Raw genomic sequence first — 15848 nt, forward strand, 5'->3', positions numbered from 1 at the left:
ATAGAGAACAAGTTAAACTAGAAATGGTTCTTGGAATTGATAACAAATGATTTAGAATTGGATGGTGGAAGGGGTATGTAAGTATCTCTGATCAACAAAAGGTACTTCACAAAAACTTTACAATTTCTTTACTATATACTTCATACTTAGTTTATCTGATGTAATTGTTTTTCTTATGAATAGGGGCTTCTTGAGGCTACAAAGGAAGTCCTACCACTTGCACAACACAGACAATGTGTCAGGTATATATATGCCAACTTTAGAAAGGTGTATAGTGGTGTGGAGTTTAAAAATATGTTTTGGGTTGCTACAAAATCAATTGTTGAAGGGGAGTTCAACATGAACATGCAAAAGATTAGGGATATTAGTCCATCTGCTTATAAACATCTAACGGTAAGGGATCTCAGTTCACGGTGCAGGGCCTTTTATGGTGGAGGATTGGCATGTGAGGTAGTAGAAAATGGAATGGATGAATGTTTTAATGCAATTATCGTGGATGCTAGAATAAAAGCCCCTACTGAGCATGCTTGAGGAAATATGACTATACATGATGGAAATATTCTATAATCTGAAAGGAGAATGATAGAAATGGGATATTGAAATATGTCCAACAACAATTAAGAAGATGGAAGCATTTGGTGAAAGTTTAAAGTAAGTTACCCAAAAATTTAATTCACTAATATTATCTTTCATATGCTGATGTACTCTTAATTACAGGACCTGGTATGTTCATCCTAGTGGTTTAACTGCTTTTGAAGTGAGGAATGGTTTTTACTCTTACGGTGTTGACTTACAAGAGTATTCTTGTACTTGTAATTTGTAGGTTGTATCAGGGATACCTTGTGTACATGCCCAAGTTGCCATTATGTATACACAATAGGATCCTATGAGCTACATTAGTAGTTGGTTTAGTAAAGAGAAATATATGTTAACATATGGTTCTAACATACTACCAGTCAATGGTAGCAATATGTGGTTGGAATCTTCTTATCCAAATCCCCTCTCTCCTATTGAAAGAAGGATGCTAGGAAGGCCAGCCATTAAGAGAAAGAGGCATGTTTCTGAACATGAGGACAAGTTTTCACAATTATCATCTAAGGGTAGAATTGTCCAATGTACAAACTGCCAGCAAAAGGGTCACAATAAGGTCTCTTGCCAAAATCCCAAGGTGATCCCCGAACCAAAACCAAAGAAGAAAATAGGAAGGCCTAAGTTGGATCCTAATCTTACCCATTGGAGAAGAGGTGGAAGGGGAGGAAGAGGTGGAAGAGGAGGTGGTATACGCAATAGAGGTGGTAGAGGTGAGATGGGGGAAAGTATAAATGGACCAAAGTTTGAGGTTAAACCCGAGTATGAGGTTAAACCTGAGTATGAGGTTAAACCTGATGTTGAGGTTGAACCTGATGTTGTGGATGAAGGAGATGGAATTGATATATCAGATATGGATATAATAGTAAGTTCCATTCTAAATTTAAGGTCATCAAACTATAGTGATGTTGAAATAATGTCTACTCTTGGAATTAATGAATCTCAATTGAAGGAGTTTAGATCTTTAAATATGGTGAGTCTTTATCTTTAAGGGCATTACAAATCAAAGCCAAAATTTGAAATTATTTGTTTTTTTATTCAAGAAACCAATGTTCAAGAAGAGACTCAAACAGTACCAGTGACTGAAGAAGAGGTCACTGAAAAAGAGGTCAACGTTCAAAAAGAGACTTGGAATGATGTGGATGCCCAAGAAATCATGAGGAGGAACACCCAAGAAAGCAGGATGAGGAACACCCAACAAATCAGGAGGAGGAAGCCATCAGAGAGGATAACTAAGTTAAAGTTGAATAAGCAGGTGGTGAGCAAATTTGGGATAAGTGAAAGCAAAGCACTTAATTTAGAATAGGGCAAATGATTGTGATATGGTAGCCCTTTTTTGTAACAAAGTCATTGTGTTGGCTTTATATAACTCTCTGGGTAACAATTTCCCTTTTTGTAAATTTTTTGGAAAGTCAAAAACTATGACATACTTTGGTATGTAGTTTTCTATGGTTTATAATGTTATTTGGAATATATTTTGTAATGCAGATTCCTATAGTTATTTGGTATGTACTTTTGTATGGTTTGTAATGCAGTTTCCTATAGTTATTTGGTATGTACATTCCATAAGAAATAGGGAATCCTAACATTACATAGAAACATAATTAAACATCCTAAAATTACAACAATAACCCAAACAATTGCAATCAAACCAAATATGCATTTCATACTCAGATACCTTTACATTAGAATATCATTTTTTTCACAATTCATACCATTACATTCCAAAAGAAACAAGGAATCATACAACTTGTATTGTATGATGAATGAGAACCTTCATATTTGGAAAATTAAGACTAATTCATTGACAAATAGTCAAGGGACGGACTAGGAGAACTGGTAAACAATGTTGTGCACTAGTCAAGTCCACCACAAAGAACAATAAAATTATTCATCATGATTTAGTAAAAGTCTAGTAAATGTGGTTATACTCACAAGATTAAGTATAATTCTGAATCATTGAAAAGTTTCAATGAATGGCGGAATGAATAAGAAGAATCAAATAAGCAAAAAGATAAAAGTTTCTCCAATCTAAAAAGATGGGAGAGTACTTTAGTATCGTGTTTTATGATCGTCTTGTTGATTATGAAACCATATCACAATTAATCCTCTAAGGACACCTTAGTGCACTAGTATGGCTAATAAGAGGAATCGGAAATTATTGAAATGGTTAAATCAAAAGGGATGAGTCATACTTCGTTCCAAAATCAAGTCTTAGAGTCATACTCTAAGATTGTGACTTGAGTGACACATCTTAAGAAGTTTTAACATACTAATCAAATGTGAAGTAGAAAATTGTTTTTCTTACTCTTGCACGTTTGAAATTGGTAAGTTGTGATGTCTTGGATAAGACAAAGACCAACTAAGATCAAATGTGTGTCGTGTTTGTCTTGATAAGAATCCTCACTAACTCTTGAATAGTAGTTTGCCAAGAAATGTCTCTTGACAAAGAGAATCTCATATGTCAAGAGCTTAGTGGGAGTCTAAATGATCTTGAAAATGTTCAAGAACTAATCAATAGTAAACCTATTAGACACTAGCACACGACTTGAGGTTTGTAACCTATCGTGTTGACACATTCTTGTTTCTGTGCCATTCCACTAAAGTTGTTTATGCATATGATTTCTACGAGTTCTCAATAGACTACATAAAGGCAAGCACCTTGTTCAATGAAAGTACATTGAATAGTATAGGTGAGCTACTAAATAACTTGGAAGCAATGGTGGGACGCTTGATGGCAAGAAATTAAGAATGGACAAGTACTGTCCATAAGATTTTGGATTTGTCACAAACATTATCTTATGATTATGGTTATGACAAATTCACATGGATAAGAACACATACACCATAAAATCTAAGTAATAAGGTTTCTCTCCGCTTCATGAAAATGAATTGTGAGGAAACGCTTTCACTAAGAGAGATTTTAAGGAGATAGTGATTGTGCAAATTGCATTCTCAAATTCGATTATGACTACGACATCCCTCTTCATAGTTCGAATTATGAGATTTGGTAATTAGTTTAAACATTTAAGACTTATTGCTATAAGTGTTGAAATTGTTTAGACACACATATGAGCTATCTAAGGAAAGGTGCATGAGTTTGAGAAGCTTAGATAAAGGCTTATCGAAGCATATCATATTAGAACTATGAACTTTGGAAGTCAATAAGTATTGCTTTCTAGAAGTTCAACTATTTTCTGAATATGTGTCAAAGCTAGTGGGAGCATAAATGTTATGCTAATATGGATATAATCATCATATTAGTGGGAACATGATTATTATTTTAAGTGTTGCAAGTTAGCAATATTAATTATAGAAAACAAAAGTTTCACTTTGCAAAGTTGTAGGGGTTGAAAAGTTGTTTTGCTATAATTAAGGGAGAGAATATTATACTTTGTTTCAAAATACAAAAGCTTGGATCAAGAAATTTTAATCAAATTTAGTCAAAAGACATACATGGATGTTATGTTGAAAAGATTCAACATAAATGAATTCTATATATGGGAATATTATAGCAAGAAACTGGTAAAGTATCACATTTTTCATTATGAATCGTGTCCCATATGCTTCGGGTATATGATCGATTGCATATGTTGTAATATTCGAACATTCTAAATTTTCCAAATGCCTAGGGCATTAAGAGGGAAAAAGGACTAGAATCTGATTGACTAAAATAATTAAACAACTGTCAAGGATAATCTAAGGTTCGCCAAGGATTAGTCGCTTGTGAGCAGTTGGAAGTATGGTAATGGATGGACCATATTGGCATTATTATGAATAGATAGGAATCTATTAAGAATGAGTTGTCATATGGAAAATATGGAAATGTTTCCATATTGGGAGTTGGATATCGAAAATTAATGTCTAGATTAGAAACTTTTATGCAAGAAGGATGTTCAAAGAATGTACTTTGAATAAGAGACTTCATATCTATGGAATTGACTTGTAGCAATCTCCAATAGAGCACTTTGTAATTTCATTGGCAAAGTCTTTGTGATTTTGGTACTGTGACATTACAAAGGGTCATTGCATAAAATGTTAGAATCAAACATATTCTAATAGTGGGAAGAATTTGGTATTCTTACACTAATGATAAGGACTAGGAGTTGTGAAATGAGTATCATTGAAAATGTTTTCAATTAATATATTTCACAAAGTAAGGACTATAGGTAAACATAGTGTGCATGCTTGGTGCATGGGACAATTGTTGTTACAATTCAAGTAATAAGTTGATTACCCGAAACATTATACAATGAATAATGTGTAATCAATATGGTGACTAAATAAAAGGAGTTTTTATTTATACTCAAAAGTTTGGGGCCATATTGGATTCGATTATTCTTGTGTTTCACTTTGCATGTTTTGACTTCTAGAATAAATAGGTTATTCAAACCATCCAAAGTTGATAAATACTTTATAAGTAGGTATTGAAGTTGGACTGTCATGAATCTATTTGAAGATTGTTTAAAGTGTTTAGAGATAGCACAAGTTTGTTGCAGAGTTCATGAGTGCTCCTATAAGATCAGAATATTGGATTAAACCCACGCTCACTTGGATCGCTTCATGGATTTTATCACAAGTGATTGGTGAGACGATAATATTTTATATTGTTGAAACCGAGACATGTGAGTTGTATTCTGTAAGTCGGTTGCACATTGATAATATGTAAACGCACCAGTAACTTGGTGTTATAAAACATATTGTTGTATGTGTTTTGATGAGTAGGTACAAGCGAGTATTTTAGTCGAAGTTAATCCATTCCTTTTACCCAAAGTGGGATAAAAGCGATATATGTGGGCCCCTCGATGGTTTAGTGATGACACCCTAAGCACTTAGCCAAGCCGGGACTAAGTTGATGTGTTCAATTGTAGTCTATTGTTAGTCATCATAAATCGGAAATTGGGAAACAACACATGAACAGAGAGTATGATTAAAATACCTTTCTTAGTTCATACGATATCTAGAATGGAGGAATATATGATCCCTTATCTAAAGGACGCATTACTGATAAGATTAGAGTTGATAGCGGCTTTTAAAAGCTTCGATTGTTGATCAGGTTCTGAAGTCGTAGTTGAAAATAGTTATTAGACTTATCCAAGTGGGAGACTGTTGGATTAGGTGTCTAAGACCATAACTATTTTGGAATGTACTTGACCCAATTATGAGCATGGTCCTTTTGGGTTACCTTCACCATAGCAACTAATAGGATGAACTAAGGAGAAATATGATTAATTATGATTTATTAATATATTATAAGAATAATATATTAAAGGAGAAATCATATTGTTTAATTTATATTAGTCAAGAATTAATTAAGAATTAATTTTGTGACTAAAAGAGAGTAATTAAATAAAGGGGACTGATATTATAATTATAAGATAGTTGCATAAATGGGCTAATGGACTCCATAGAAGTTGGAGTGGACGAAATCTATGGGGAAACCCATAAGAATTCGTCCAAGGCTTCTAAGGAGGGAGTCTATGGGCTTCTTAGAGCTTAATCAGTCAAATTAGGGTTTCCTTGTTTGATAACCCTAATAGTCTAACTATATAAGGAACCCCTAAGGCCCCAAAAACGTGGCTAAGTGATCCCTAAGGGTTCTTGGACTTATTGTGCCTTCTCCTCCTTCTCCTAAGTCATCTTGTTGCTCATGGTGTTTGTGATTCCATTAGAGGTGCAACATTTGAGGCACTAAGCTTTCAAGAGTCAAGATCAAGAAGAATTGAGATTTTTATTGCAACATAACCATCAAGCTTAGACCTAAACCCTAATTTATATGTTAATTCGATTATTGTATGCTAGATCTAGGGTTCATGAGATTTGGATGATTATTGCATGTTCATTAAACAAACTAGATCCAAAGCTTTAGGGTTTACATGTACACCATAGGATTGATGTAGTGCTCAAAACTCATCAGCTACTACCTAATATGTTTATGTGCTAGCATGATACGTTATATGTGATAGTGGTAGTCAGAGGGGAATAGTCCCCAAGTTAGGTTGTTGGACCGAAGGGTAGGTTGGGCACCCTAGATATGCCTGACAGTATGTTTATGATATATTTTTGTGGTAGTAATAGGGGTGAAATAGTGTCCCGAGCCAGTTGGAATAAACTAGAGGGTAAGTCAGCACCCCAGAACTGTCTGACATGGGTAGGTCGGGGACCCTAGAATCGCCTGGCAGGGTAGGTCAGCACCCTAGAACTACTTGACATGGGTAGGTCGGGCACCTAAAATTGCCCAGCAGTATGTTTGATGTATGGTATGTGGTATGATGGGGGAATTCACTAAGCTTTGTGCTTACAATTTTCAGTTTTGTTTTCAGGTACCTCTTCGTCGAAGGGGAAGGAGTCGGCACGGTAGCAACGTATCACACACATGATTTCCGCACTATGATGTTTTGGGATTGTACTCTGATATATTATTATTATTCCATGACACGTTTTTATGAATATTGATTATGGGTTTACGAACTTATATGTTATCGATGATGTTTGTCAGTAAACAGTTTTATAAGAAATATAATTAAAAACAAATTTTTGGCCATGATTTTTGGGATGTTACAAATACAAGGTTGTGGATCAAGGAAAAGCTTATGGATCTTGATTATGTGCTTCATTTACAGCTTGTTTGAGGTAAAAAGCTTTGATCTTGTTCATTGTTGGTTTAGATCTATGTTGTGTGAGTTTTTGTCCCTTTTTAGCCACAATAATGAGATCTAGTGGTTTGGTACCACTCCATGAGCTATGAGTTGCCACTATTGGTGTTTCTGAGGTTCTATATGCATAAAGTTGCATCCTTTAGGATTTGGAATCCCCCATGCATGAGATGGTGTCCATTTGGTGAAAGTATAATGCTTTATCTTGAAGATTAGTTCTTTTGAGGCATGCAAAGTCACTAAGTCATTGAGTACGCCCGACATACTTACTAAGGTGGATTTTTTCATTTGGGCTTCGTGGTTGGGATTCATTTTGGGCTTGGGTGTTTGAGTTCTTAATGGGTTATTTGAGTATAAGTGTTTTGGATGAGGTAAATTGGTTGGGCTTTAAGGTAAGTCCCATGTAAGGGGTTTAGGCCCAATTTGGAAAATTGGGCCATCTTTAGGCCTTGGTTGATTATATGGCTTTCGGGCCTTTCAGATTGTGAGTTTGGGCATTAGTTTTGGACCAAGCTAGGTTAAGGGTAAAATGTTCTTTTTACCCAAGTATGGATTTATGGTTATGGATTGGAACCCAATTATTGATTGGGTGTTGTTTTGATATTGACAGTTCGGGGACCTGTTAGCTAGCATCCATGGATCGTCTATGTGATTCGGTAGAGCGAGGTGAGCCTCCTTATTGGGTTTAGCAGGTCGCAGGCATCAAAGCCGGCCCACGATTTTTATGTAAGAAAGCTAGATGTCTGTGTAACTCGTGCATGTGTTATGGGATGGTATGTTTACCGGGTGATGCCCGATGCCAGGTAATGCCTGATAAGTATATTGTATGCTAGTTATTAGTAGTTGCTTTTATGCTTACCGGGCGAGGCGCGATGGCGGGAGAGGCTTGATGGTTGTATAGTGTGCTATAGTATTTGTGATTATTACATGGTCTAGCAAGGTTATATGTTTATATGATTATGTGTGTATTGGGCGGGGCCCAATGTCAGGTTAGGCATGGTGATTGATAGATCTGTAATCCGAGCGGGGCTCGAGGCCGAGTGTGACTCGAGACCGGGAGAGGCCCGATGGAGGGAAAGGGGCCTAATATGTGATTTATGTTTGTGTGGTATGTGGTATCTTGGGGAACTCGCTAAGCTTTGTGCTTACAATTTTTAGTTTATTTTTCAGTTACTTGGTTTTCAAATGGAAGGGGTCAGGATGATTGCAGCGTACACACCACCTGTTCCGCATTCCATGATTTACTCTGATTTGATGATGTTTTTTCTAAAACTAAATTACATTGGTTTTATGGGAATAATATGTACTAATGCTTTAATAATATAAAAACAAAAATTTTTATGTCAAGGTAGCAGTCGTTAGACATGTCCCTTCTTTAAAGTCAAGGTAGGAGAGTGAGATGACTTACTAGGACAGAGCGAGCCAAAGGGAATCAATAGTGGAGTGGACAGAAAGGAAAGATTACAACTCTTTCCGATAGAGAACCAAAGAGCAGACAGGAGCAAGCCAGAGACCTATTCTATATGATAAAGCTACCCATTGAGGGAGCTTAAACCGATGTCCCTATGTGCCAGCCGTTACCTTCCTTTCAGATAGGTACTTCCATACGTACTATACTTATCTAATTCTAGTTTCAAGCCATAGGAATTATATGTGGGATGTTACATATTGTTTGATGATTTTATTTCAAAAAAAAATATGTGCCTCAAATTTGTTCTCAAAATAATAAATTTTCTCAATTGAACGCTCCATTATATATATATATATATATATATATATATATATATATATATATATATATATGAAATGTTTATGCATATACATACATATAAGATGTATATGCATATGTACATACATATGCAATGTATATTGATATGCAGATGAAAATTCGTAGGAAATTTAAAAGTGAAGAAGAATAGTTTTAAATTCATATAAATATGAATATACATATGAAAATGCATATGAATATGCATATGAATTGTATGTATACTTGCATATGAAATGTACATGCTCATATGTACTATGACTGAGCAGCTTAATTGTACCCAGGTGTCTCTTGAAGTCACCTCCCACACAACTCATAGCTACAGCCTGTAACACCTTCTTGAACTCCAACACAATGTAAGATTTTCTAAAATTTACTTAGATGTGTCTAGCACATTGCTTGTGCTCCACATGTGGCAAGGTATCATTTATAGATTCAAGCAAACCCTATAAAGAAACCATGATACAGGTAAGTATTTATAAGTAACTTGAAAATGATTCACAGTTTACAAAATAACTTACTTTGTGTTGATCTGATATAACCACCAAGCCTCTTCCATCATTAAGATCTACATCACTAGTAAGGTGCTCAAGAAACCAATTCCAGTTAGACTTCTTTTCTACATCAATAACAACCCAAGTTAATTAGTAATCTTGGTTGTTGGCATATCTACCAATGGTTGTTAGCAATTCCACCTTCACCTTCCTTTTTAGAAAGCACCCATCCAACCCAATTACTCTTCTACACCTCTTTTCCAGCTAACACTTTAATGCATTGAAACGTACATAGAACCTATGAAAATAATTATTTCCATCTGTATTGGTCATTACACCGACTTGGCATGAGGACCCCATGGCTAATCTTTACAACTCATGGGTATAATCCCATATGCTTGCATAATGTTCAATAAGTTTAGCTTCTTTCAAACATTTGTCCCATTTTCTGCCTTTCTCACTTGTCCTATAGATACTACACACCTATACTTCTGTTTTATGTCAACAATCATTTCCCGAAGTTTCATCTTTGGCTTCTTTTTCAGTGATATAATGCCTTCTTATCCTTTCATGGGACACAATATACCCAAACTTAAACTACACATAACATTTATTGTTACCATTTAATGCTTTGAGCTGAAAAGATCTTTCCTTATACATCAATATAAAGACTGAAAGGGAATTTACTATCTTCCTTTCTCTTTCCACGTTTAGCAACAATTCTTCTACTGATGGTTGGATCATGAATTTTATAGTTGTTTTTAACTAGTTCATCTTCATCTTAATCACTCGTCCAATAAGTAACATGGTACACTTGGGCTCTGATTTCTTTAGTGATACTATAATTTTGTAGGTTTCATCACTTAATAGAACATTTATGAAGATATCCTTACGTTTATCAAGTTTTGGCACAAACTTTTGTTGTGGTTCGTGGTCTATGTAAATGTCGTGGAGCTCAAAATAAATTCCATTCAACCCAAAAAATGCTCATGTATGCCAGCAAAAGGTCGACACACCCTTCGAATGACGAAGCCATTACACACTCCTGCATAAACACAAACATTATACACTACAAACTTGAAGAAGACACATGATCAGAACACAATAAGAACTTACCTTGCGAAGAAGACTATCTTGATTTGGCTCCAAACTTGAAGAAAACATACTCTATTCTTCTTCAAAAACCCTCTTTTATGATGCGATTATGTGTTTACTCGAAAGTTTAAGTGGACAATACAAAAGGTTATGTAAGATGGGGTGGGGGGGGGGGGGGGGTTAGGCTAACAGCTACAAAACGGAAAGGGGTTTTCTATTTGACGGTGTTAATGAGGCTATATGGCATCCACCTGGCCTTGGTAACCGACGAATGTGAGAAAAACCAGTGAAATTATATAGGTTATTTACAGAAAAGTCCTAAATTTTTTTCAAAAGTTTCAATAAAATCCTAAAAGTTTTTTTAAAACAGAAAAGCCTCAGTATTTTGAAAAAATCATATAATCTATCATTTGTTGTTCAAAGATAAAAAATAAAAAAAAAATTCATTACTTTAGGCAAAACATCAAAATATTGAGACTTTTCTGTTTAAAAAAAAAAAAACTTTTAGGATTTAATTAAAATTTATGAAAAAAATTTGAAACTTTTTTGTGGATGACCCAAATGATATAAATGAAAAAATTAAAGCAAATGTAAGATATTAATGGACTTAAAAAAACAACTATGGGCAAAAACAGAAAAAACTTGCAAACTTTAAGGGCTTTTATAATATATGAAAAAATTATCTAAAGATTTTTAACAAATTAACTAATTTCATTCTCACACGCGACTCCCCATTCATTTTCAGAGGGAATTTAGAATAACGATACTCCACACATACAGTTGCAAGTTGCAACGTTCACCCAATTCGAATTTCAAACCGTTCTTCAACGGTCAAAAGTACCACCAATTTCATTTGCTTCAGTAACTTTAGCGAACGATCGATCCATTTCTCCCCAATTGCTCAAATCCTGCAACAATTAACCACTCTCGATCCATTCGCTGAATTTTTTCCCCAAATCTCAACATTTTCCATCTCTGTGTTTGCTAATTTTCAAATGTCAACCCCTCAACTAAATTCTTCCAGTGCAACATCGCATATAGAGCGCACTCCAAACAAGCATTTACCTCTTGATTCGACCTCAATGGTGCGAGTAATCGCAAGGATTCGTCCATTCTTGCCTCACGAGATTTCTAGGTCAAATGATGCTGATATCGATAAATCAATACCATGTGTCTCCGTTCTTGATTCACCACTACAATCTGCCTCAGAAGTTACTGTGAGACTCAAAGATCCACACTCTTGGTATGTATACGATCTCTTTAATTTTCTCCCCTCTTTCTCTCCGAGTTTGTTTAGCTGGATGGAAACTTTAAAACACGAAATGATGTTATTTCTTCGCAGTCGGAATGAAAATTACAAGCTAGATTCCTTTTATGGTCAAGAAGATAACAATCTGATACGGATCTTTGAAAGAGAAGTGATGCCTCTGATTCCTGCTGTACTAAACGGCTTCAATGCCACTGTTTTCGCTTATGGAGCTACTGGTAGTGGAAAAACTTTTACAATGCAGGTTTGTGTTCTTCTCTTCTTGATTAATTTTGATCCCCTGATTCGTTTTCCATTCACTTATTTTCAATTGATTTTGAGTTGAAACCCTAAATGTTTTGACTTGATACAGGGAAGTGATGAGTTGCCAGGTTTGATGCGAATGGCTACATCAAGCATCCTCTCGATGTGTGAAAAGATTGGGAATACTGTACAAGTTTCATACTACGAGATCTACATGGATCGATGTTATGATCTTTTAGAAGACACACCAAAACCAAAAGAAATTACCATTTTAGATGATAAACAAGGGAATCCTCATCTCAGAAATCTATCCAAAATCCCAATATATTCAATGTCTGATTTTCATGACGTTTTCCTTCGTGGAATACAGAGGCGAAAAGTTGCACACACAGGTCTTAATGATGTCTCAAGTAGAAGCCATGGGGTACTCGTCATTTCTGTTTCAAGATCTTGTGAAAATGGTGCTTTGATTGGGAAACTAAATCTCATTGATTTAGCAGGTTAAATTTCTTCTTTAAAAAACATACCCATATAAAAGTATTTTCTTTAGTTGATAATGATATAGTTGATAAAATATAGTTACTTTTCCATTCATCAGGCAATGAAGATAACAGGAGAAGTGGCAATGAAGGTGTTCGACTTATTGAGAGTCAAAAAATTAATCAGTCTCTATTTGCATTATCAAACGTCATTTATGCGCTCAATAACAAGAATACTCGGATTCCGTATAGAGAATCCAAACTCACACGGATTTTGCAAGATTCCTTAGGGGGAACAAATCATGCTTTAATGGTCGCTTGCCTCGTAAGCTCATTAACTTTTTTAGCCATTTTGTTTTATAGTAATTTACACGAATGGTCCCTATGGTTTAGGGTAATTTACGTGTTTGGTCCTAACTTATTTTTTAGCTCGGAAGGCTCCTAATGGTTTAGGGTAATTTACGTATTTGGTCCTAACTTATTTTTTTAGTTCGAAAAGCTCCTAATTTATTTTTGTTGTGTTTGGTTTAAGTCTTACCTAAAAGGGACTATTATGCCTTTATTTAAATAATAAATTACACTAATGATCCCTATAGTTTAGAGTGATTTACGTGTTAGGTCCCTAACTTATTTTTTTTAGTTCGGAAAGCTCCTAATGATTATTTTTGTTATGTGTTTTGTCCCCTGTCTCAGCTAAAATGACTATTATGCATTTATTTAAATAATAAATTACACGAATGATCCCTATAGTTTAGGGTGATTTACGTGTTTGGTTCCTAACTTATTTTTTATCCCTATTGTTTATTTTTAAATTTATTTAAATAAATACATCTTATTTTACCTACCCATCATTTTTTTCTATTTTTTAGGTAAGACATGGACCAAGTACATAACAAAAACAAACACTAGGGACCAAGTGTGTAACAAAAAACAAATAGTGGGACCTTTTGAGTTAAAAAAAACTAAATTAGACACCAAACACATAAATTATCCAAACCATAGGGACCATTCGTGTAATTTACTCTTATTTAAATAAATTAAAATAGTATTTTTAGATAAGATAAGGAGAGGTGAGGCTGGGGTTGGGGTATGTTTATTAGATAAGATAAGGATCAAACGTGCAAATTATTTTAAATCATAGGGACCATTCATGTAATTTACTCTTTGTTTTATTTAACTGCAATTACTAATTTGTTGGTTATTATGTTACCAGAATCCAGGGGAGTATGAACAATCTGTCCATACAGTTAGTTTGGCAGCAAGGTCCCGACGTGTCTCTAACTTTCTACACTCTGCTCAGAAGCATAATAATAATAATAATAATACCCGAGGGACTGAAGTTGACATGGAGGAAAAGCTTAGGGTATGGCTCGAATCTAAAGGAAAGACAAAAAATGATATTCCATTCACTACAACTCCCCGTTCTATAAGCTCTACGAAGAAGCACATTACATTCCAGAGCTCTGGAAAACCAAAGCCAATTGCCACATTAGGTACTCACCTTTTTTTTTTTCTTTCTTTTATTTATTTTTTTATTATTATTATTATTTTTAGTTACGCATGCAAAATTACAAATTCGTGTGTATCAGAGGAACAAGTTGAAAAAGGGTTGAAAATGACACCAACAAGGAAAGTGCTATTTCCCATCAACTCCAACATTATTGATCCAATCACTCCTAAACACGACTCAGTTGCGGATGAAACAGACACTCCACTTAATAAATTCAAAGCAATGAGTTGTAATTTGAAGGTAAAAACGATTAAACATTTATTATTATTATTATTATTATTATTTTTAGCTTGTCATCCTCATAATGTTTTGAAATTTCAATCACAGAGCACTCTCGCCCAAGAATACGTCAACTTCCTAAACACAGCGAACAAGTAAGTTAAAGTCAATTTGACAATTTCTTGTTTGTTTTAATTTATGCGAGAATTTAAATGCTAAACTCTCAACTATATTTTTGGATTCCAAACCAGGGGAGAGCTTCTACAGTTGAAGGTAATTTTCACATCTTTTTATAACAAGTTAAGTTATTATTACATACTTACTTGAGCTGTGAATTTATTTTTTTATCCTGTGAATTTATTTTTTCAGGGAATTGGAGAAAAGATGGCTGAATACATACTTGAGCTTAGAGATATGACTCCACTCAAATCCGTATGTCATGCCATAACTTGGTTTCATTTAATTTCTTATATGAATTTGAACGTTAGTTATTTTTGTTATGATGGCTAACAACTTATACTTGCGTGCAGCTAAATGATTTGGAGAAAATTGGAATTTCATCCAAACAGGTAATATAAGTTTTTTTTTTTTTCACCCTTTTATGCTTCACAAAGAAAACCATAGGTTCAAGTAGATGTTTTTTGTTTTACAATGTGTGATATTTGATTCAAAATGTAAATTCTGTTTGTACATTTTGTGCAGGTTGGGAACATGTTTGGAAGAACAGCGAAAGGGTTGTTTGATTGATTTCAAGTTTTCACTTCACTTGAGTTGTTGAGAGGATAGAGAAAGAAATATGTTAGTTGTTTGATGATAAGGTAGCAAAATAATGGATGGTGGTAATATTGTATTACCACATCTAAGTCAATCATGTTGCAATTATTTGGATTGCGTGTATGGTTTGTAGAATGTAACTCATATTACCAGAAATTGACGTCGACAAAATGGAATTTAATTTTGTGCTCATTTGCAACGGAATCCCACGAAATTGACGTCGACATAATAGGCATTTTTTTCCATTGTATCTTTATTTTAAGGTAGATGTCTAAATTTGATAAGTATTCATATATGATTCTATGAGAGGTGTATGTTTGAATGAAGCGGCTCGATCTGATCCAAATAAGTGTCATTGAAATATCTATGTCAAATAGCTCAAACTAAATTAAACTCGGATCGAAACATCCGAATTATAATTCAGTTTAGATCCATTTTTTCAATTTAGAGCTTTCAAGAGTCTTTTAGAAAATAAAATAAGAAAATCAAATGATTTATTTGGCAATTAAATTTTTTTGAAAACCATTTGTTTGTGAATTAAGTTTTTGTAATTAGAAACAAATTTCTATATGTATTAATTTTTTTAATATTTATTTTTTAGTTTTTAATTTTGGCAATACCTTCTAATAAATTTGTGAAATATATCTAATAGATTAAAAAAAAATTATTCGGCTTTCTTAGATTATTCGGTTCTAACTTTAGTAACCAAGACCAATCCGAAATTTAAAATAATAAGTTGGTTTTAATACAAACCAATT

General features: G+C 34.2%; 1 protein-coding gene across 1 annotated transcript; it reads left to right on the plus strand.

Moving 5' to 3' along the window:
• The first annotated feature begins 11341 nt into the window (after nt 1-11341).
• On the plus strand, nt 11342-15282 carry LOC145074642 (ATP binding microtubule motor family protein). Its single transcript, XM_079020985.1, has 11 exons — nt 11342-11841; nt 11941-12109; nt 12218-12608; nt 12707-12912; nt 13801-14080; nt 14177-14337; nt 14425-14471; nt 14568-14589; nt 14686-14748; nt 14847-14885; nt 15019-15282. Exons 1-11 carry the CDS (start codon nt 11594-11596, stop codon nt 15061-15063), a joined length of 1671 nt encoding a protein of 556 aa, XP_078877111.1. The 5' UTR covers nt 11342-11593; the 3' UTR covers nt 15064-15282.
• Nucleotides 15283-15848: the final 566 nt, after the last annotated feature.

This window comes from Lactuca serriola, chromosome 9 (assembly GCF_051521515.1).
Source record: "Lactuca serriola cultivar US96UC23 chromosome 9, Lser_US96UC23_V15, whole genome shotgun sequence".
NCBI classification, from domain to species: Eukaryota; Viridiplantae; Streptophyta; class Magnoliopsida; order Asterales; family Asteraceae; genus Lactuca; species Lactuca serriola.